The sequence below is a fragment of the Garra rufa genome, chromosome 12 (genome assembly GCF_049309525.1).
Source record: "Garra rufa chromosome 12, GarRuf1.0, whole genome shotgun sequence".
Taxonomy (NCBI): Eukaryota; Metazoa; Chordata; class Actinopteri; order Cypriniformes; family Cyprinidae; genus Garra; species Garra rufa.
The window spans coordinates 45726453-45751421 of NC_133372.1; the positions used below are offsets into that span (position 1 = coordinate 45726453).

The following is a 24969-nucleotide window of genomic DNA, read 5'->3' on the forward strand; positions in this document are numbered from 1 at the left end:
ATTGTCACTCTTAGCCTTTTTCCACTGACATGGTGCTAGTAAATGCTTCACAACTGCATAATGTTGCTTGTGGTCATTAAGGTTAATTTGTTGTACTCCTAATCTACATATTCTCTTTTCCTTGTCTGTCTGAAATTATTTTATTTACAAATATCACTTGCGATTGCTATGAATTTTACATAATATCTTGAATAATTAACATTATACAGATAAATATGAAGCACACAACTGTTTTCAACATTGATCATGAACAAAAATATTTCTTGAGCAGAAAATCAACATATTAGAATCATTTCTGAGGAATCATGTGACACTGAAGACTGGAGTTATGATGCTAAAAAAATTCAGCTTTGATCACAGGAATAAATTACATTTTACAGCATATTCACATAGAAAATAGATATTTTAAATGTTAAAAATATTTCACAATTTTACTGTTTTTATTGTATTTTTAATCAAATAAATGGAGCCTTGTTGAACAGAAACATCTTTTAAACTTAGGTAGTTTGTGATCATAAAATAACTGCATTAAATTACTTTGGATGTTAAGATATATTCTCAAAACTAGAAATAAGACTTTGAATAGCGATTGCAATGTGATATGTTTGACTCGGTCGTTATTCTTGAGTATCAGCACCATTTATTTGGAAAAAGGGTATCAGTGTACAAAAAACATTGTGGCTGTAACTTTAGTCTGAAAGCGGAGCACAGTCTGGTTTAATCATAAGTTCAGGCATTTAGAATCAGAATTTAAACTAAATAGAAAATAAGCTTGGTTTGATTAATTTCTTCTTTTATTTGACACACTTCTGTCTGCTGTTGAATAGCGCAATTAGTGAGTATTTAGTCAAAATCTGTGTCCATATGAGTTTCTAACATTTCTTCAGAGGTCTTGTTTTATGTTTCCTCAGGAGTCACAGTGTCTAGGAGCAATATTCGAGACAGACTTCCCTCTATAGGTATACTAAACCTGTCCAAACCCAATCAGTTAGTGACTAACAGTGGGCTTAAGTACCCAACACACTGATTCTGGAGGTGTTTGGGTGCAATAGAAGGGCTGCATCTCACGCATCCTGATTAGGGACAGAATTAAAAATCATTTCCTAGTTTGAGTTTACAAAATTATGTTTATAAAGTATGTTGTAATTCTTTCCATTTGAGGTTACTGTGTAATCCCATTTTTTTTCCCCAGGTGTTGCTGTATCTCGGAACAATTTTCGAGACCGACTCCCATCTTATGGTATTTTGTTAATGCGCCTCTGACTAATCAAGAGGGAGTTTGATGAGGGTTGTAGATTTTGAAAGGTGTTTGGTTTATACACAAGCATTTTAAGATTTCAAAAATCCTTGTGTGTTGTGGAAATCAATTATCTGTTGTTAATCATCTTGTTAATTGCCTTGTTTTTGCTCCCATGCAAGAGTAAATTGTCGCTCAGATTGAATGTGAGCATACTTATTGGTTGGTATCCAGTCTGCCTCTATTCCAGCCTCTATTCAAACTTTGATTTAAAGACCTCATGAAATTAAAATGTGGCATTGAGTTGCTGTCTGCAGCTTTGACATCAGAATTTTAGATTATGCCAAAAAACACATATGCATGTTTAAAAAATTGTAATTAAAATTTAAAATAAAATTTAAAAAAAAGTTTTACATTTTATATGTAAAAAGTGTCCTTTGGATGAAAGTGTCTTAAATGATTAAATGTAAATGTTGCATTTAATCTTTTTCTTTAAAAAAAATATGGATTTCAAATTTTGCATTTTTTATATTGTAATAATTTTTATATTATACTATTTATAATTTAGCCAAATGCTATTGCACATTTGATGTCCTGCTCCAACTTAATATTTCGTTAATATTGAGTCTTTAATGTCCCGTCTGTGAGGTGGCACAGGTGGAGGTTATACATAAAGAAATGGCTCTAAAATATCAGCTTTCCACTTACAAGCAACAATCAATAAACTCTTTTGGTTTAAATCTGTCTGTGGAGCTTTCTGGAACAGAGGATGTCAAAGAGGGAGATCGGTTTTCTTTGCCGGCCAATCAGTATGTCCACAGAGGTTTTAGGCAAATAACCAAATTTGAATGCAGGGGTTTCCAGCATTTACTGCCAATCAGCTGCTGAGCTGGGATCTGTATGGAAATGCATCACTGATGCAGATGTCTTTCTTACTAGTGGAGTGTGTGTCTGTTTGCATTTCATTTGAAATGCTGTGAACAGGTTTTCCTCACGTTATAAGCAAAACTCGGTAATGAACTTTCAAAACAAGACATAATTAAGAACTTAACACACAATACTTAAAGGAGAAGTTAAATACAGATAATTTACTCACCACCTTGTTATCCAAGAAGTTCATGTTTTTCTCTCTTCATTCGTTAAAAAAAATTGTTTTTAAGGGACCTGAGTTTGAACTTTCAAAATGCAGTTTAAATGCAGCTTTAAATGGCTCTAAATGATCCCAGCCAAGGAAGAAGGGTCTTACCAAAAAAAAATTACAATTTATATACTTTTTAACCTCAAATGCTCATCTTGTCTAGTTCTGCGTGAACTCAGTGTATTTTGGTTCAAGACAGTTGTCGAAAAACTCCTATCCCATTTTCTCCTCCAACTTTTTTTCTGCACCCCCTAACTGTCTTGAACCGGTATACAGAGTTCACACAGAGCTAGATAAGACGACCATTTGAGGTTAAAAAAATATATAAATTGTAATTTCTAGATAAGAGCCTTCTTCCTCGACTGGGATCGTCTAGAGCCCTTTAAAGCTCCATTTAAACTATATTTTGGAAGTTCAAACTTGTGGCACCATAGAAGTGTCCTGAAATGTTTTCCTTTAAAAAAAAACATAATTTCTTTATGACTGACAAAATAAAGACGTGAACATCTTGGATGACAAGGGCGTGAGTACATTATCTGTAAATTTTTGTTCTAGAAGTGAACCTCTCCTTTAAGAGTTCTTTGAGAGTCTTTAAGAGAATTAAAAAGTAACACTGTTTCTAACCCGCCTTTTTATTAAGTATCATTTGCAAACTTTTCTTCAAACTATAATTTCAAGAAGAAAAGAGTGAAATGATGGCTCATAATGCGAGGGACGTCTGTGTTTGAATTCAAGAGTATTATATGTGGATTAAAGGAATAATTCACCCAAAAATAAAAATCATTTACTGCCAATCATGTCAGTTTTACCTATGTGACATTCCTTAACTGGAGCACAAAAGAAGATGTTTAGCAGAATGTTTATGCCACACTTTTACATGCAATAACAGACATAGATAAGGAAACAAATATCGAAGTAGGTCCATGTATCTGTGCAGTGCATTTAAGTTATTATCCATTGGCAGTTTTATCAACCAATGGCATCTGATGACTTTGAAGTGAAAACCTATTGGTGTTCCATAAAATGAAAGTCATACAGGTTTAGAGTTACATGAGGGAATGGAAATGATTAATTAATTAACTTTTGGGTGAACAATTCCTTTAAAATTGGTGAATGTTGCACTACTGACCCAATCAGTATTTGCCATGAAGCATCATGGATATACATGTTCATTTGACACATTAAAGTGCAGCAAAGGGTTTAAAATACATTTTTCTTTAGTGATTGTGTTTCACAGAGCTGAATTGTTTGGCCTTGCTGATGGCGTTGAAATGGTCTAAATTGTTGACGCAACATCCGAAAAGTTTGTATTTTCTCATATTTTAGGGCTGAAATGGATCTGCTGAGATATTGTCCTGCAATTAAATAAACGTTGGGCATGTTGGCAGGTGCTTTATGGCTGAATATGTGTCCAGACGTGATTTCTGATGTGTCGTCGTGTTTGTTTTGGTTTGGTCATTGGTTTTAATTCTTTGGTTTTCTTGCTTCTCCACCCATTTGATTTGTGTCAGGTATTTCCCGGCCCAGGTCAGACAGTGCTCCGCCCACACCTGTCAATCGGCTCAGTATGCCGACGCCCCCAACTACAACCAACACTACACCCCCTCACAACCGCAGGCACCGCCCCACCGCTGTGGCCAAGACAACCAGCAAAGCCTCAACGGTATGAGCATGAAAAACTGCCTTATTATTCTGTTTCACAAATTAAAATGGATTGCTTTCCGAAAAACCAACAAATCCTCATTAATTTACTCTCCACTCCACAGACTGGTCAGACTAAAGTGTCGCACCAGCCGTCATCCACATCCCCTCTCTCCAGCCCAAACCAGACGAGCTCCGAGCCGCGGCCGCTTCCGGCTCCGACCCGGCCAAAGGTCAACAGTGTGCTGAATCTGTTTGGCCAGTGGCTGTTTGATGCGGCGCTGGTTCACTGTAAACTCCACTCTGGCCTGAGCAGAGACAGCAGCATGACCGGTAAGACTGTAATACAAGCTATAATCAATACTACAGTCACCCGTTTTCATTTGTTTTTCATTTCTCTACTTATTTTACCTGTTGAGGGTGTTTTTATTTCTTTCTTTAATAAAATATTCCTACCTGCAAGATTGTAACACATTCAGGTTTCGTTTCCAGTCTTTTAATCTAGCTTAGAGCCTTTGCAACTATTATTCTGAATTTTGAGGTCTTGCAAATCTAGTGAGGCTTAATGTTATGGTTTTTAATGTTTGTACTTGAACATCCTGATCTGATTTGCCTCACATAGAGACCTTTAATTGCATTTATATTTTAGTTTAGGCAAATTGTATTCCTGTAGCTCAAACAGTACGCCAAGGTAATGGGCTCAATTCCAAATTAAAATGTATAACTGAATGCAATGTAAATTGCTTTGGATTTAAAGCGTCTTCCATATGCAAATGTAAATGAGATGTATGCAGAATTGTTTAAATGGAGTGAAAACAATATTTTATACAATATTTGGTCAAAACTCAGTTTTGAAAACTGAAAAACATGCATTATGCATTGATCATTTGTCAATGGATTTTGAAACTGGTGTAAACACCAAAGGAATAGTTCACCCAAAAAATTTAAAAATTCACCCTCAGGCCGTCCGTTTCTTCATCAGTTTTGTAGAAATGTGTCATTCCATCATACGCTTGCAGTGAATGGGTGCCGTCAGAATGAGAGTCCAAACAGCTGATAAAAACATTGCAATAATCCACAAGTAATCCACACCACTCCAGTCCATCACTTAATGTCCTGAGAAGACAAAAGAAACAAATCCATCTTTAAGATGTTTTTACCTAAAATCCATAATCCATAATCCGCTTCCTCCAGTGAAAAAGTGGCCTGGTTTGAATCAGGAGAGAAATCTGCACAAATCGAGAAATGTTTACAAGCCAAAACAGCTCTAAACAAAAATGTGGGTGGATTTTGATGTGAAAGACAACAGGAGATGGACTTTTACACTGGAGGAAGTGTTATTATAGATTTTGGACTCGTATTTTAGTTGAAAACATCTTAAAGATGGATTTGTTTCAGCTTTAACTTCTCAAGATTTTAACTGATTGACTGGAGAAGTATGGATTACTTGTGGATTATTGTGATGTGTTTATCAGCTGTTTGGTCTCTCATTCTGACGGCACCCATTCACTGCAGAGGATCATGGGTTCAATTCAATATATACCTTTGGATTTAAGCATCTCCCAAATGCATAAATGATATGTATGCAGAATTGCTTATGTTCAGTGAACATAATATTTTATATATTATTTAGTCAGAATTCACAAAAAAAAAAATTGAAAACTGAAAAACACATGCATTATCCATTGATAAATTTGTCAGTGGATTTTGTCCCAAATACTTGTGTTAAAGGTATAGTTCATCTGAAAATGAACATTTTAGAAAAATGTCCTCACCCTCAGGCCATCTAAGATGTAGATTAGTTTGTTTCTTCATCCGATTTGGAGAAATGCAGCATCCCATCACTTGCTGACCAATGGATCCTCTGCAGTGAATGGGTGCCGTCAGAATGAGAGGCTGAATAGCTGATAAAAACATCACAATAATCACTCCAGTCCATCAGTTAACATCTTGAGAAGACAAAAGCTGTCATCAAAGCCATCATTAAGATGTTTTTACCTAAAATCCGAGTCCATAATCCACTTCCTCTGGTGAAAAAGTGGATTATGGACTCTTATTTATTTTAGTTAAAAGCGTCTTAATAATGAATTTGTTTCGCGATTTGTCTTCTCAAGATGTTAACTGATGCACTGGAGTGATTATTGTGATGTTTTTATCAGCTGGTTGGACTCTCATTCTGACGGCACCCATTCACTGCAGAGGATCCATCGGTGAGCAAGTGATCTCCAAATCTAATGAAGAAACAAACTCATCTACATCTTGGATTGGACATGAGAGTTATCAGACAAATATCAGTCAATGCATTGAAATTGGTCTATCACTTGTTTTCACATGTATGTTAAGTGAAAGTAGATTTATGATGTGTTAACTTTGAAAACTATGGTTAGTAGGTTGAGTTTCCACTCATGGCAATTGTTGAGAATGTGTGTCAATAATCTAGTGTTTTTTTTGTTTTGTTTTTATGGAGTGAAATGTTAATTCTGTTTATAGCATTGCGTACATCTTTTGTTTCCTTGCATTGTTTTTGTTCAGTTGTCAATTTTTGCATGATGGGTAACTGAAACTCTTTTGAATGGTCTCCCTGTGTCTTTACAAGCACAAAAAGCAGAACGAAACGTCTGAATAGTTTACTGAACTCTACTACTGCTGTTCTTTGATTTGTTTCCATTTTATCTCTGTTATCTTGCAGCAACATTTTTCCAAATTCTTCTTTCTTATAAATCTTGTAAGTAGGAACACAAGCTTTACCAGTTGCAGTTATTTGGTTCATTTCAGTTTGTTTTGGTTTTCTTTCGTTGACACTGTCACTCGTCCATTGTTGCAGTACTTGTTTTCTTGGGGCAAGAGACTTGCGCATACACTGCTTGAGTTAAAAGGTCCGGGGAGTGTTTTGACTGCTGCCCAAATCTCATCGGCTCAACTGCAACAAATATTCAGGATCCTGAGGTGGGCCGACGTTTTACGAGCGTCACGTGACCCGAGAATGTTTGTTGCGCTTGATCCTTCTCCTTGATTCAACTTACCCGCCATCATTAAAACCAGTTCCTACCCATACCATCTCCTGAAGGACCTCTACTAACTGATCTTCTCCAAAGAAACACACCAACCAATCTTATTTTCAGTTTTTGAAAGCTTTTGTTTTTTATGTTAGCGTTTGATTGATTTCCTCATTGGTTCTTTTTATGTTTTGTATGGATATTTCTGCATGTCGTGGTTGTTGGTGCAATTCGTTTCAGCCATATTGTGCCTTATTGTCTTAATTTAGGATGCTGGACTATAGAAATTGGCCTTTAATCAACGTTTGTCTGACATGAAATCCAACTGACATGCTCTGATAACAGGGAGACTGACCAGGAGATGTCCAATAGCGTGTTCTGTTCTGTCTCGAGCCGCTCGCGCACAAACGCGGTTGAACGTTATGACACCGCAGTGCCGTTTCGCGTGATCCGAACAAGACCGTTTCCTCCAAATAGATACAAACGAACCAAAAATCCTATTAGATTAGCACTCGCTTCCTACCGCAAATTAAATTGTGCAGATGTCCTGTGAAACAAATGTAATCAACTCTTGTGGAAGGATAATCTGTAACTTGAATATTTATAGCTACAAATTATGACTAGTATGTAAAAACGATTAAACATAGTGACTTTTTAGAAGTTTCATTTAGTATTTTTATCCGAAGTTTGGAATCATATATTTTTAAGCAGCAAATCAGAATATTAGATTGATTTCTGAAGAATCATGTAACAATACAGATTTAAATTTTACTATATGTGACCCTGGACCACAAAACCAGTCATAAGTGTCAATTTTTCGAAATTGAGATTTTATACATCATCTGAAAGCTAAATGAATAAGCTTTGCATTGATGTGTGGTTTGTTAGGATAGGACGATATTTGTTTGAGATACAACTACTTGAAAACCTGGAATCTGAGGGTGCAAAACAATCAAAATACTGAGAAAATCGCCTTTGAAGTTGTCCAAATGAAGTTCTTAGCAATGCATATTACTATTCATAAAATAAGTTTTAAAATATTTAGGGTAGGAAATTTACAAAATATCTTCATGGAACTTATTATCATAATGATTTTTGGCATAAAAGAAAAATCGAGAATTTCGATCCATACTTTGTATACTATTGCAACAAATATACCTGTGCTACTTATGACTGGTTTTGTGCTCCAGGGTCACATATATGCTTTATTTTGTTATTTATTTTGTATTATATTAGAATATAAAATAGTAGTAATAATAATCATATTGTTTTTATTAATGCTGTTGTTATTACAATATTTTAGAAACGCTAATTAACCATATTAATATTTTGCATTATTATATTCTAAGATTATTACAACATTATTTTATTTCAAATAATTAACTGTATTAATATTTTATATTAGATTAGAAACAAAAATATAAATAATAATAATTATTATTATTGTTACATTAATTTATAAAATAATGAACTATATTAAATTCTAATTATATTAACGATAATAGTAGTAGTAATAATAATAATCATAATCATTATATATTATTTAACATTCTCTGTATTTTAGTATGTTATATTATATGATTATTATATCCAAAATAAAACTTTTTGTGTACATAATTACATTTTTAAATATTGAATATATTTATATATAATATAAATTTTATACATATACACCTGTAAATATTTTCAAAACAAAATTAGATTTTAACGTGTTCATATAGAAAACAGCTATTTTAAATTGTAATAATATTTCAGAATTTTTACAGTTTTTACTGCATTTTTGATTTTGAAAAAGACTTTCAGAAACAGTAAAAATCTTAATTCGTCTTAACTTTAGTGTGATGCTGAAAATTCAGCTTTGATCTCAGAAATCAATTACATTTTGCTATATGTTCACACAGAAAACAGTTCTTTGAAATTGAAATAATATTTGACAATTTTTACTGTATTTTCTTAGTAAATAAATGCAATATTGGTGAACATAAGAGACTTTCAAAACTCCAAACAATTCCAAACTTTTGGTCTGTATTGTAAATATCAAATTTAATTAGAATGTCCAATATTTTCCAATGATTTTTTTAGATGCATTTTAAAGTTGTCTTGATGCATCTACATATTCGACCTTTGTAATAAAACTTAATGCAATTAATTCAGTAATTATTGCTGACCTAAAGATCAAGCTGAAACTGTTTAACAGCAGGTTTTTACCTATATAAATAGGTAGTTTTGTGTAATAATAATATTAATAATAAGTCTAATTATTATTTCATTATTACATAAAAGCTCATTAGCTGTAATAATATTTTGTTATATATTAAAAATGAAATTAATATTCAGTTTAGTCAATTAAAATATTTTTATGTTGCACATTTTTTAAAAGCATTATTTTTTTATCTTATAGTCGCATTTAGCAGATTAGAGCAAATGACTCGCCGTTTTGACCTCCTCTGCCTCTCTGAAGATCTCTTTGTCGGTAATCCCTGTCATGGCCTCCTTCGGTTCGCATGTGAAAGCGTGACTGAGTGTTTGCGCTTGTGTCTCTCCTTCCCGTCTCTGTCTCTCTCTGTCTTTCTCAGCCCTGGCGACTCAAGCTGGAGTTGAACTGAGACGTAAAGGGTCTCAGATGTCCACAGACACCATGGTGTCCAACCCCATGTTCGACGCCAATGAGTTTCCTGATAATTACGAGTCCGGTCGAGCCGAAGCGTGTGGGACACTGTGTAGGATCTTCTGCAGTAAGAAGACTGGAGAGGAGATACTTCCAGTGTACCTGTCCAGGTAATCACTAGCTGTTCTCAACAAATCACCTCCGCAATATTGGTCAAAAGTTAGAATAACTAGGATTTATACATTTTTTTGAAAGACGTCTCTTATGCTGAACAATCCTGCATTTATTTGAAAGAAATTAGTTTAAAAATAATGACTTTTATTTACTAAGTACAGATTAAACTGACCAAAAATGACATTTATAAAGAAACAAAAGACTTGTATTTCAAATAAATGCTGTTCTTTTGAACTTTCTATTCATCTGTAAATCCTGAAAATCCTGAAAAGTTTTGAACATTAATAATCAGAAATGTTTCTTGAGCAGCAAATCAGCATATTAAAATGATTTCTGAAGGATCATGTGACCAGAGTAATGATGCTTAAAATTCAGTTTTGATCACAGAAATAAATTATATTTTAACATGCGTTCATATAGAAAACAGCTTTTTTAAATTGCAATAATATTTCAGTTTTTACTGTATTTTTAAGCAAATAAATATCTCTGAAAAAAGACTTCTTTTAGAAACAGTAAAAATCTTAATATGTTGTATTATATTAGAACATAAAACAGTAGTAATAATACTCATATTATTTTTATGAATGCTGTTGTTATTACAATATTTTATAAAAGCTAATTAACCATATTAATATTTTGCATTATATTCTAAGAGATTTGTATTATTGTTATTAGTTATTTATTATTATTGTTATTATAAAAAATACTTATCTGCTAATATTTTATATTATTAGATTATAAACATACAAATATAAATAATTTATAAAATAATTACCTGTTAAATTCAAATTATATTAACATAATAATAATAATAGTAGTTATAATAATAATATTTTTATATTCTCGTTATAATTTAGTATATTATATTTTATGATTAATTAATTGTGATTAATCACATACAAAATAAAACTTTTATTATTAACGTAATTTAGTTTATATATTGAATATATTTATTTAGAATGTAAATATGAATATAAATATACACCTGTAAATAAAATAAATTAAGAAAATAAATTATATTTTAAGATGCATTCATATAGAAAACAGCTATTTTAAATTGCAATAATATTTCACAATTTTTACAGTATGTATATTATATATAATATAATGTTTTGTTCTGTGTGTATTTATTATGCATATATAAATACAAACACAAACACATGAATGTATAAATTAAAGAAAAAAAAATTGTTTATGTATAATATTAATTATATTAATATAAATATACACATGTAAATATTTTCAAAAGAAAATAAATTATATTCTAACATGTATTCATATAGAAAACAGTTATATTAAATTGCAATAATATTTCAAGTTTTACTGTATTTTTGATCAAATGTTTCTGAAAAAAGACTTCTTTCAGAAAAAGTAAAAATCTTAATTCTTCCTAACTTTGGTGTAACTAAACAAATGAATCTCTCTATCTGATTCTAATTTCTCGGTTTGTTCTCTATGTGTGGTTTCTGTCAGATTCTACATGGTCCTGATCCAGGGTCTTCAGATATCGGACTTCATTTGCAGGCCGGTTCTAGCAAGCATCATCCTGAACTCTTCGGCTCTGTTCTGCTCTGATCTCAAAGGGATCGATGTTGTGGTTCCTTATTTCATATCTGCACTGGAGACTATCCTACCGGATCGGTGAGCAATGTTTTGCTGATTTCTGTGAAATCAGATCCAAAATATATCTACATGCTCAATTATTAATGTTTATTCTGCGCCAACAGAGAGCTGTCCAAGTTTAAGTCGTATGTGAACCCCACTGAGCTGAGAAGAGCTTCCATCCATATCCTGCTGTCTATGCTTCCTCTTCCTCACCACTTTGGCAATGTAAAATCAGAGGTAAAAGGCTTCAGATCTGGGTTTAGCATCTTGTAATTTTCCCTGTAACTTAATTTTCTGAGATAAAAATACAGATGGAATCGGCTCTGGTTTTCTAATTACATTTGCAGGTTCTGCTGGAAGGGAAATTCAGCAATGATGATAACTCACTCCATGACAAGGCAGTCACCTTCCTGTCCCTGAAGCTGCGATTGGTCAATATTTTGATCGGTGCCCTGCAAACAGAAACAGACCCGATCAATACACAGATGATACTAGGTACAGCTGCCTCTTCAATATGTCCATTTACTGATTTGCCAAGTGAAATATTATAAAACATATAGTTTAGGCTCTAAAATCTGCCCTTTAAAAGCCCTTGATACCTGATACACTGAAACCTGTATAGAAATGTTCATCAGCCCTTAGTTAAGCTAATTAATTAATATTTATTATTTTGAATCATTATATTTTTTAAAAAAAAGTATTATTAATATGATCATTATTGTTATTATTTATTATTAAATTATTTTATAAGAGCTAATTAACTGTTAGTAGTTAGTATTATTAAATTAGAAAAAATGTTTATTTTTATAAAAAATATTTAATTTTAATTTAATATTTTTAGAAATTAAGCATTATTATTAATATTACTATTAGAATAATAATTAATATTATTATTATTATAACTTTTTTATAAAAGCCTATTATAGTAATGCATTTTGTATTATAATATAAAGTAGTAGTAATAATTACCATATTATTTTTATTAATGCTGTTGTTATTACAATATTTTATAGAAGCTAATTAACTATGTTAGTATCGAATATTATTAAATTAGAAAAAAATTATCAATTTTTTTATAAAAGGTAATTATTTTCATATTTTATATTTTTACATAAAAATTATATTAGAATATAAAATAAGAATTATTATTATTATTATTATTAGAATAATATTTGTTTTTATAAAAGCTTATTATAGTAATATTTTATATTATTATATTAGAATATAAAATAGTAGCAATAATAATCATATTATTATTTTTATTAATGCTGTTATTACAATGTTTTATAAAATCTTTTTAACCACATGAATATTTTATATTATGTTCTGAGAGTGTTGTTGTTGTAATTATTTATTATTATTATTTTTACTGCATTATTGTATAAAAAATAATTAACTGTATTAATATTTTATATTCTTAGATTAGAAACATACAATATTAATAAATAATCATTATTGTTACATGAATTTATAAAATGATAAACAATATTATTATCTAATTATATTAACATAGTAGTAGTAGTAGTAGTAGTAATAATAATTATGTATTATTTTTTATTCTTGTTATATTATATAATATATAATATAATATAAAGTTATATTTAATGCTGAGCAATGAATAGTCATGATTAATCGCATCCAAAATAAAAGTTGTGCGCATAATATATGTGTGTGTACTGTGTATATTTATTATGTATATAGAAATACACACACACACACATGTATTTAAGATAAATGTTATGTTTATATATTAAATATATTTATATATAAATAAAAGTATGTAATTTTATTATAATCACTGTCTTTTGTGAGTTTATGCTTTAGTCTAAGTTAAGCGCATTTAATAGTGATAAGTGTCAATAATAACTGCATGTGTGTCTCGTTTTACAGCGGCAATGCTGAATATCGTCCAGGATTCAGCTCTGCTGGAGTCTGTTGGTGCTCAAGCTGAAGTGGTACAATTTTCTATTTATTTATGAACTAAATGAGTATAGAGAGAGTTTGAAATAGATGTGAAGTGTCAGCAAGGTAATATGTGGTTAAGCACAATCACAATTAACTAATTATAAATGCCATTGCACCTTTGCTGTGTTTAGGGCAGTGTAGATGGAAGCCATTCTTTGGCTAAGAGCCACAGTCGCAATAACAGCGGCATCAGCAACGCTAGCGCAGGCAGCTCAGAGGCTACGACTCCAGACAGCGAACGTCCCGCGCAGGCCCTGCTGAGAGACTACGGTAAGCCCAGAGGGACACTGTGCACAACCGACCAGTTCATCAGTTGTTTGAACCTCTAATTTTGAGGAATTGCTTTTGTCCCTCTTTCGTAAGTCGCTTTGCATAAAAGCGTCTGCTGAATGCATAAATGTAAAACCTCAAAAAGATTTCAAAAGTGCATCCAAGGAATGTGATTTAAAGCATGTTTGTAGAACTTGCATGATGATAATGCATTTTGATGTCGATTTCTTTTTTTTAATATACAGTAGCACCATTAAACACAACCAAAGTTGACCAGTGTGCTGTGCAAGAAGATAAAAAGGCACATTACAAATAGAGATGGACCGATATATATCGATTTACCAATATTTTTCCCAATATTTAAGCATTTTATCATAATCGGATATCGGTTTTGTAATATCGGATTCACAGATAAACGCCGCCAACAATGGTGTGCCTAGGTAAAGCACTTGCTGAGCCATAATTAGTCAACTTTATTTAACATAACAGCCATTAATGCACATATTTGATGCGTTACATAAATGCCTGATATGTACAAGATAATCCGTCAAGTCCTGCCCCAATAAAGATGAATTAAAGTAAACACCCTAAATTATATTGACATTTACTAAATAGCCATTATTTTGCTAATACACAACTAAATAAATACAACTCTATGGAAATTAATTATTTATTATTTCCTTGAGCGATTGCAGTTTGAGTCTAGTTCTACGGTGGCCGAGAGAGCTCAACGCGCTACAACTTAAGAAAACACATGCAAACAGAAAAAAACGACAACAAATAAAAAAAAAAATCTTCATCAGTTTGACAACACAGGAGCTGCAAATCCTCGCAACGCAAACACAAAAACGGAAACGCGCTGCAAACACAAAAAAGGCACTGCAAACACAAAAAAAGCGCTGCAAATAAGACGGAGCACAACGGAAATGTTTCAGGGGGACCTCAAAAAGTGACGAACCCATCTGGGAGCTGATTATTTGTTCAGTGGCTGTTGGTCAGAGCAGAGGTGTTGTCGCTGAACTAAAAGGTAATAAAGATGAAGTATCACCTTTTAGTTCAGCGACAACACCTCTGCTCTGACCAAATAATGGCGCTTTTTTTGTGTTTGCAGCGTTTTTTTGTGTTTGCAGCGTTTTTTTGTGTTTTGCAGCGTTTTTTTGTGTTTGCAGCGTTTTTTTGTGTTTTGCAGCGTTTTTTTGTGTTTGCAGCGTTTTTTTGTGTTTGCAGCGTTTTTTTGTGTTTGCAGCGTTTTTTTGTGTTTTGCAGCGTTTTTTTGTGTTTTGCAGCGTTTTTTTGTGTTTTGCAGCGTTTTTTTGTGTTTGCAGCGTTTTTTTGTGTTTGCAGCGCTTTTTTGTGTTTGCAGCGCTTTTTTGTGTTTGCAGCGTTTTTTTGTGTTTGCAGTGCTTTTTTTGTGTTTTGCAGCGTTTTTTTGTGTTTGCAGCGCTTTTTTTGTGTTTGCAGCGCTTTTTTTGTGTTTGCAGCGTTTTTTTGTGTTTGCAGCGCTTTTTTTGTGTTTGCAGCGCTTTTTTGTGTTTTGCAGCGTTTTTTTTGTGTTTGCAGCGTTTTTTTGTGTTTTGCAGCGTTTTTTTGTGTTTTGCAGCGTTTTTTTGTGTTTGCAGCGTTTTTTTGTGTTTGCAGCGTTTTTTTGTGTTTGCAGTGCTTTTTTTGTGTTTTGCAGCGTTTTTTTGTGTTTGCAGCGCTTTTTTTGTGTTTGCAGCGCTTTTTTTGTGTTTGCAGCGTTTTTTTGTGTTTGCAGCGTTTTTTTGTGTTTGTAGCGCTTTTTTGTGTTTTGCAGCGTTTTTTTTGTGTTTGCAGCGTTTTTTTGTGTTTGCAGCGTTTTTTTGTGTTTGCAGCGTTTTTTTGTGTTTGCAGCGCTTTTTTTGTGTTTGCAGCGCTTTTTTGTGTTTGCAGCGCTTTTTTTGTGTTTGCAGCGTTTTTTTGTGTTTGCAGCGCTTTTTTGTGTTTGCAGCGTTTTTTTGTGTTTGCAGTGCTTTTTTTGTGTTTTGCAGCGTTTTTTTGTGTTTTGCAGCGTTTTTTTGTGTTTTGCAGCGTTTTTTTGTGTTTGCAGCGTTTTTTTGTGTTTGCAGCGCTTTTTTGTGTTTGCAGCGCTTTTTTGTGTTTGCAGCGTTTTTTTGTGTTTGCAGTGCTTTTTTTGTGTTTTGCAGCGTTTTTTTGTGTTTGCAGCGCTTTTTTTGTGTTTGCAGCGCTTTTTTTGTGTTTGCAGCGTTTTTTTGTGTTTGCAGCGCTTTTTTTGTGTTTGCAGCGCTTTTTTGTGTTTTGCAGCGTTTTTTTTGTGTTTGCAGCGTTTTTTTGTGTTTTGCAGCGTTTTTTTGTGTTTTGCAGCGTTTTTTTGTGTTTGCAGCGTTTTTTTGTGTTTGCAGCGTTTTTTTGTGTTTGCAGTGCTTTTTTTGTGTTTTGCAGCGTTTTTTTGTGTTTGCAGCGCTTTTTTTGTGTTTGCAGCGCTTTTTTTGTGTTTGCAGCGTTTTTGTGTTTGCAGCGTTTTTTTGTGTTTGTAGCGCTTTTTTGTGTTTTGCAGCGTTTTTTTTGTGTTTGCAGCGTTTTTTTGTGTTTGCAGCGTTTTTTTGTGTTTGCAGCGTTTTTTTGTGTTTGCAGCGTTTTTTTGTGTTTGCAGCGTTTTTTTGTGTTTGCAGCGCTTTTTTTGTGTTTGCAGCGTTTTTTTGTGTTTGCAGCGCTTTTTTTGTGTTTGCAGCGTTTTTTTGTGTTTGCAGCGTTTTTTTGTGTTTGCAGCGCTTTTTTGTGTTTTGCAGCGTTTTTTTTGTGTTTGCAGCGTTTTTTTGTGTTTGCAGCGTTTTTTTGTGTTTTGCAGCGTTTTTTTGTGTTTGCAGCGTTTTTTTGTGTTTTGCAGCGTTTTTTTGTGTTTGCAGCGTTTTTTTGTGTTTGCAGCGTTTTTTTGTGTTTGCAGCGTTTTTTTGTGTTTTGCAGCGTTTTTTTGTGTTTTGCAGCGTTTTTTTGTGTTTGCAGCGTTTTTTTGTGTTTGCAGCGTTTTTTTGTGTTTGCAGCGTTTTTTTGTGTTTGCAGCACTTTTTTGTGTTTGTAGCACTTTTTTGTGTTTGCAGCGCGTTTCTGTATTTGTATTTGTGTTTGCGTTGCGAGGATTTGCAGCGCCTGTGTTGTCAAACTGATGAAGAAGATTTTTTTTATTTGTTGTCGTTTTGTTCTGTTTGCATGTGTTTTCTTAAGTTGCAGCGCGTTGAGCTCTCTCGGCCACCGTATAGTTCTGTGTAAATGCATAGATAAAACAGCACTTTGTCAGAATCTAGAATGACGAAAACATTAAAACTAAGTCTGATAGCATACCATTTGAGAAATGCAGTTAAAAAAAAAATTTGTTTGTTATATTCCAGTATTCCAGAGAATATTATTTAGTAATTATTCTTCACTCTTTATATTAAACAGCTTAAAAACCTACTAAAACTGTAGTTTAAAATGAAGTTGATATGATTCCTGTTTATTATTTATTTTCTCCATTTGAAAACGTTAGACATTCTTCATTTGTTTCGCTTGTTAGTGTTGCAGCTGAGGCTTTTTATAAATAAAATGTTTTTATTGTTGTAATGTGAAGATTAAAATGAAAGGTGTTGGGTGCATGAAAGACTGCTAATTTGTAAGTATGGACTTATTTCACTCAGTCATTTACTTTATAACAGTAAATAAATATAACTTCTGCATATCGGTTATCGGGCAACATAAACATGCAAATAATCGGTATCGTTATCGGTTCTAAAAAAAATCAATATCGGTCAATCACTAATTACAAAGCAGGCTAAAAAAGCAATAAAACATTACAATAACATTACTAAAATGCAGTGCAAGGATGCTTCATCACTGGCATGTTTTAAATGCCTGTCTGCAAATGAATGTGAATCAGTGTTGTTTTCGTCAACGATGACGATGACGAAATCATTTCGTTGACGCCACTTTTTTTTCATGACGATAACGAGACGATGACGAGATAAAAATGGCTCGTTGATGACTAAAACATGACGAGACGTGTGTGAGCTTTCGTTGACGAGACGAGAATAGACGAAAATGTTAGTGGGTGGTCCGTCAGACGTTTAAAATGCATGACATTTCTGCTTATTGTGAATGCCAATTAAAACATATATCTGGTATGGCAAGCCGGTTTAGCATTAAATACTCTTTGTCATACTAGTATGGCAAGCCGTTTTAGCATTCCATCCTTGTTTGTTATTTATGTTTTAAAACATTCCTTCATTATTGTAATTATTGGTGAAAATAGTCGATCTGGAAGCTCACATTGTGTTGAACTATAAATCTGCTATTTTCAGAACTTATAAGTGACACTACCCAACAGCCAAACACTTACAGACCTACATTAATTTGTTAAAAGACTACTTTTTCCCACTTTTTTGACTAAATCTAGACTAAAACCTTTTTGACTTTTCGTCGACTAAAACTAGACTAAAACCTTTTTGACTTTTCGTCGACTAAAACTAGACTAAAACCTTTTTGACTTTTCGTCGACTAAAATTGGACTAAAACTATCACATGTAGAACTGACTAAAATTTGACTAAAACTAATAAGCATTTTAGTCCAAAAGACTAAGATTAAGACTAAATCTAAGATGGTTGTCAAAAACAACACTGATGTGAATGGATATTTCTTCAGTGCAGCTCGTGTGAAATGTCTTTAACCAGTTTTTGTTTTATATAATGAATGCTTTTCTTTATTTTCAAAGCATGATGTCAAATGAAGCCTAACGCGGCTTGTTATTGTTATTTGGCTGGACTAGATCATCAGTGTCTGTAACTAGCGAGCGATAACGTGTTCTTGTGCTCGTCTGTGTTCATGTGTATGGTTTACGCTTGCCGTCACATGGCTGTCTCACGACTGCATCTCTGTGCCTGGCTTGCGTCTGGTGTGTGTGTGTGTTACTAACCCGCTGTCTGTGGCGTGCTGTGTGTTATATCCCAGCTCTCCACACAGACACAGCGGCTGGGTTGCTGATCCGCAGCATTCACCTGCTCACCCAGAGACTCAACTCTCAGTGGAGACTCGACATGAGCATCTCACTGGCCGCCCTCGAGCTGCTGGCCGGCCTCGCCAAGGTACACTAACAAAATCAGATTTATATTAATATATCAAAAAAAATATAGCTAGTGGATCTTTTTATATATATATATATATATATATATATATATATACATTTTCGAAAGAAGTAAACAGTAAAAATTGTGAAATATTATTACAATTTAAATTAACTAGTTTCTGTGTTAAAATCTGTTAAAATAGAATTTATTCCTGTGATCAAACCTGAAATTTTACCATCATTACACCAGTCTTCAGTGTCACATGATCATTCAGAAATCATTCTAATATGCTGATTTGCTGCTCAAGAAACATTATTAATTATCAATGTTGAAAACATTAATATAATATATATTAAAAAAAACTTTTATTTATTTTGGATGCATTAAATTAATCAAAGGTGACAGTAAAGACATTTATAACTAGTGTTGGGTACGTTACTCTAAAAAAGTAATTGATTACTAGTGACTGATTACATCTTCCACATTGTAATTAGATTACTGTACAAATTACTCTGTATGGTATTTAATTACTTAGCCTACTAATTAAAGAATTAGCCTACTAATTACTTTCTAAATCCTGTATCAACCTAGACAAGTTAATGATACAACAATAGACATGAAATTGTTCTTTTAATTGTTTTAAATAAATAATAGATAACTACGTAAAAAAATTCTGGTCACACTTTTAGATTAGGGTGCAATTCTCACTGTTTACTAACTATTAACTATGACTTTTGCCTCTGTATACTCCTAATTACTGCTTATTATTGCATGGTAATGTAGTTGTTAAGTTTAAGAATTGAGTAGGTTTAGGGTTTTAAATTAGGTCTTGCAGAATAAGACATTAATGTCCTTTTTAAGTAATAATAAACAGCCAATATCCTAGTAATATTCATGCTAATAACCAACTAGTTAATAGTATTCAAAGTGAGAAGGGTACATAGAAATCATGTATTCCACTATTGTGTTGTATATAAGTGTTATTATTTTCAAAACAGTATTAAGTTCAGTTACATAAGTATCTGGAATGAAATTACAAAAAAAAGTGTAATCCCTACTTTTTCAAGGAAAAAGTTATTAATTTACAGTAACTAATTACTTACTAGCTAGTTACACCCAACACATTACAAAATAACATTACAAAAGATTTGTTTTTCAAATAAATGCTGTTCTTTTGAACTTTCTATTAATCAAAGAATCCTGAAAAATCATATGTATCATTTTTTTACATTGATAATATTCAAAAATGTTTCTTGAGCAGCAAATCAGCATATTAGGATGATTTCTAAAGGATCATGTGACACTGAAGACTGGAGTAATGATGCTGAAAATTCAGCTTTGCATCACAGGAATAAATTACATTTTACAGTATATACAAATAGAAAAATGTTATTATGAATTTTAATAATATTTCACAATTTTTACTTCATTTTTGATCAAATAAATGCAGCCTTGCTAGGCATGACATGTCAAAACATTTAAAACAATCTTAATTTTTCTACTTTTGAAGCACTTTCCATTAAATACATCTATGTTTTTCCGTCCAGGTGAAGGTGAGCGTGGAGTCGTCGGATCGCAAGCGTGCCGTCAGCTCCGTCTGCAGTTATATTGTGTATCAGTGCAGTCGTCCCGCTCCGCTTCACTCCAGAGATCTGCACTCCATGATCGTTGCTGCTTTCCACTGCCTGTGCGTCTGGCTCACAGAACACCCTGACATGCTCAATGAGAAGGTATGGCCCGTCTGACCTCAGCTTTAACCACTTTAGAGTCTGTAAATGCTGAAACTTGAGCACCAGCGATTAGTAGCAAAGCCATAAACAAAGCTTGCAATTCATACTCAAACTTCCACATCAACAGCCACTTCACAAAATTTAACTTCCCCTTTATGTGTACTGCCAAATGTCATCTAGTTCAATGACAAATGTAATTGCCTAAGCCTGCTTAAACACAAAAGATGTATTGATGAAATCAATATATATAGTGATTATTTCAGACCACTTTTGATTTGGCTATTCAGCTTCCTAAAAGGAGCAGCAGTGAGTTTAACATGTGCTTCTTGCTTGACTTTAATTTGAGGCCTCTGATTGATTTGATACAATTTGTTGACATTTAATTCAATATTGCTTCAGTGATTTATGTCATCTTTTTAAAAATGTGCATTTTACAGCTTTTAAGTTTTGACATGCACTGTATGTAGCCACATATATGTTACATATGTGACCCTGGACCACAAAACCAGTCATAAGGGTCATTTTTTACCTTTATACATATCTGAAAACTGAATAAACAAGCTCTCCATTGATGTATGGTTTGTTAGAACAGGACGTTTGAAAACCTGTTGTTAAAAATTAAGTTCTTAGCTATACATATTACTAATCAAAAATTAAGTTTTGATATATCTATGACAGGAAATGGAACATTATCTTTACTTAATATCCTAATGACTTTTGGCATAAAAGAAAAAGGGATTATTTTGACCCATACAATGTGTATTTGGCTATTGCTACAAATTTACCTGTGCAACTTAAGACTTAATGGTTTTGTGATCCAGGGACAAATTTACATGTAGGCTTTTTATTGCTATATGCTACTGTTCACAAGTTTGAAGTCAGTAAGATTTAAGTCTTTTCTGTTTACCAAGACTGCATGTATTTAATTAAAAAAACAGGTAAAATTGTGAAATAGTATTACAATTTCAAATAGCTTTTTTTCTATGTAAATATCTGTTCAAATGTAATTTATTCATGTGACTAAAGCTGAATTTTCAGCATCATTACTCCAGTCTTTAGTGTCACATAATCCTTCAGAAACCATTCTAATATGCTGATTTGCTGCTTAAAAACATTTCTGATTATTACCAATTATGAAAACAATTGTGTTGCCCATTATTTTTGTAATAAAAATTTGGAAATTGTGTTACATTTTAATGTTTTTTTATTTTATTTAATGTATAGAAAGTTAAAATGAACAGCATTTATTTAACAAAACAAATCTTTTGTAACTGATAAACATGTTTACTGTCACTTTTGATATTATATTAGTGCATATATACAAATTTATAATTTGTGAAAACCACTTTTTAACTAGATTTTTACAGTTTTTTTTTTTAGAACAGCATATGTATAAATGCATAAATATGAATGTGTTTTCAGATTTTGAATTAAAAGTCTGAAAAAATCATTTTGTTGTTGTTGTTTCGGTCACTCATTTGTTATTTTTAATTGAATGTGTTTCATTTTATGAGCTTAGTCTTGTATTATATACATTTGCATTGTGTTTTAGGATTGTCTGATTGAGGTGTTGGAAATTGTTGAGCTCGGCATCTCAGGCAGCAAGTCCAAAACCGGCGAACAGGAAGTGAAGTACAAAGGTGACAAAGAGCACAACCCAGCATCTATGAGGGTCAAAGACGCTGCCGAGGCCACGTTATCATGGTGAGCGTCCTTCAGAACCCGCCATTGATTTCTCTTCTATGATATTTAAGCCTGTGTCTGATTTGTGTTGCTGTGTTCCAGTATAATGCAGGTGTTGGGTGCATTCCCATCTCCCAGCGGCCCCGCTTCGCCCTGCAGTCTGCTGAACGAGGACACGCTGATCAAATACTCCCGACTCACCTCCACGTCTCACAGCAACTTCAGATACTTCGTCCTGGATAACTCTGTTATTCTCGCCATGCTGGAGCAGCCGCTGGGAAATGAGCAGAGTGAGAACGACACGCTTCACATTTGATTCCTCCAGTACATTACTACTCTGGTTTCTTATCAATGCATTTGTGTCAGCAGACCCCTGTCCTTCAGTCACCATGTTAATCAGAGGCATGTCTGGGAGACACGCGTGGACAATGCAGCTCTTCCATCAGCCTCGAGGAGCAAGAGCCAATCAGAAGGTAAGACTCAACATCAACCACCAATCAGAACTTCGATGTGCTTTCAGTAGCCAATTAGAATCAATTAAAATGGCCTGTAAAAGAATGTGGCTTTTCAGATTTAGTATATGTGACCCTGGACCACAAAACCAGTCATAAGGTAAAATTTTACAAAACTCGATAAATAGCTTTCTATTGATGTATGGTTTGTTAGGATAGGACAATATTTGGCCGAGATACATCTATTGGAAAATCTGGCATCTGAGGGTGCAAAAAAATCTAAATACTGAGAAAATCACCTTTAAAGTTGTCCAAATTAAGCTCTTAACAATGCATATTACTAATCAGAAATTACATTTTGATATATTTACAATAGGAATTTTACAAAAAATCTTAATGAAACATGATCTTTACTTACTTTCGTAATGATTTTTGGCATAAAAGAAAAAACAGTAATTTTGACCCATACAATGTATTTTAGGCTATTGCTACAAATATACCCCAGCGACTTAAGACTGGTTTTGTGGTCCAGGGTCACACATGAGAATGATCTGTATCTTGAAAATTCTGCTGATTTGCAAAAAAGGCCTTATGCTATCTAATTCGATGATGCTGAGTTCAGAAATAATCATAAATACAGCTGCAAGCAGCGATTACAGGGCCAAGCCAACAAAAGGGTCGTAGTGAAGTGCAGAGCAGGAAGAACAAACACAGCAGACCCTCAATGAACATCATAAATTGCCAGTTCAGAATTGTTGGCGAGAATGAACTTAGAATGAACAGAAGTTCAAATGACAATAAACACAGCATGAACACCAATAAAATGATTTTCTGACTAACTATTCAAAAGTTATAAGCAAAAATGTGCATTTTTGATATCTCACGACCCATAGGTGGCACTGTTCCCAACTTTGGCATGGACCCTCAGAGCATGGTGTTGATTAAGCTTACCAAATTTCATTTTAATTGATCAAAGTTTGGCCAAGATATAGCCTCTGAACCAATTGGGTCAACTTTGTTAACTATGCGACAACTTTTGAACAAAGATGAGTAAAAAAAATGTTCTGTCATTTCTGTGCAGCTCAGTCCAAACATCAGAGCCAATTTTGGGAAGAATTGGATCAATTTTCAAGGAGAAGTAGCAAAAAAACAGAATTCTGTACTTTTCAAATTGGCCGCAACTGTAATGGGTGGAGTCTTAATGTAAGCTATTGAATGTGATCAGCATGATGAGAGGAATCAGGTGTACTAAGTTTCATTTTTCTAGAATTAGGGGTTCAAGAGTAATTACCATTTAAATGTTACATTTTTTAACAAGTGGTGGCACTATAGAGTTGGTTCTAAAGACCCCAAATTTGGTCAGATCACTATTCATGGCCATCACTACAAGTGTGCCAAATTTCAACATTTTCCCATGTTCCGTTCATACTGTATGGCTGCCATAGACTCACATTGGACAAAAATAATATGACAACATACAGATACAATAGGGGCTACAGCCCATTTTGGGAAGAATTGGAGCAATTTTCAAGGAGGAGTAGCAAAAAAACAATATTGTACTTTTTCAAAATTTCAAAAAGGAATCAGGTGTACTAAGTTTCATTTTTGTAGAATTAGGGGTTCAAGAGTGATTACCATTTCAGCCTTGGCCCCTAAAAACTACTTTTTTGAAACTTTAGAAACAGATATTGGGTTTATTTTAGCACATCTGATACACTGCGGTGTAATGAGTAATGTTCTGATTATACTTCGTCTCTTTATGTCCTATAGCAAGTGTTTGTTCCTGAAAGCCGACCGGCTCCCAAAAACGATGTAGGGATTCGGTTTAATGTCAAGCACAGGCCGTTCCCAGAGGAAGTGGATAAGATTCCATTTGTGAAAGCCGACCTGAGCATCCCGGATCTCCATGACATTGTGGATAAGGAGGTAAAAAGCTTTAAAACATTATGTACTCCTTAGTATTACACACACATTTGTATGTGGATAGTATCAAATTTTCATATAACGATAATTGCTGAAGCTTTATTACTCACACTATTGAGTTAAGTTAGAAAAAATTAAGTGCTGTCCTCTTAATAAGTTTCCTATGGAAAATATTATATTGCATTAAAACAGTACACAATAAAAATGCATAAAGTAAGCAAAGCTTTCAAACTGATTAAAGTGCAAATAAATGATAACAAAGATTTAAAACACTTTCAAACATTATATAGATATTTTTGGGCATGTCCAGATTGAAATGTAAATATGTATTGAATAAGCAAATGTCCCAAAGAGATTAAAATGTACACAAATATAATTAACAACAATAAAGAATAATTTCAACATTTTCAAGTCGGTCACGTTTTAGTCCAAATTAACATGTTAAAAATGTTTACATATAAACCAGGGTTATTG

General features: G+C 33.1%; 1 protein-coding gene across 3 annotated transcripts in view; it reads left to right on the forward strand.

The window, feature by feature from the left end:
* Nucleotides 1–24969, forward strand: part of ralgapb (Ral GTPase activating protein non-catalytic subunit beta) — a 56060-nt gene that overhangs the window by 16680 nt on the left and 14411 nt on the right. For 2 of the 3 annotated variants that reach the window (XR_012357222.1, XM_073851398.1), the window contains exons 8-21: nt 3887–4038; nt 4142–4349; nt 9589–9790; nt 11268–11435; nt 11522–11636; nt 11747–11894; nt 13290–13354; nt 13496–13634; nt 18592–18725; nt 20255–20437; nt 21990–22141; nt 22223–22410; nt 22490–22593; nt 24343–24498. Coding sequence is in view for 2 of the 3 variants with exons in the window: in XM_073851398.1 (XP_073707499.1) it covers nt 3887–4038; nt 4142–4349; nt 9589–9790; nt 11268–11435; nt 11522–11636; nt 11747–11894; nt 13290–13354; nt 13496–13634; nt 18592–18725; nt 20255–20437; nt 21990–22141; nt 22223–22410; nt 22490–22593; nt 24343–24498 (2114 nt within the window). In the remaining variant the exon portion in view is untranslated. The remainder of the gene's footprint in view (nt 1–3886; nt 4039–4141; nt 4350–9588; nt 9791–11267; nt 11436–11521; nt 11637–11746; nt 11895–13289; nt 13355–13495; nt 13635–18591; nt 18726–20254; nt 20438–21989; nt 22142–22222; nt 22411–22489; nt 22594–24342; nt 24499–24969) is intronic. The other variant, XM_073851399.1, reaches the window with a different exon arrangement.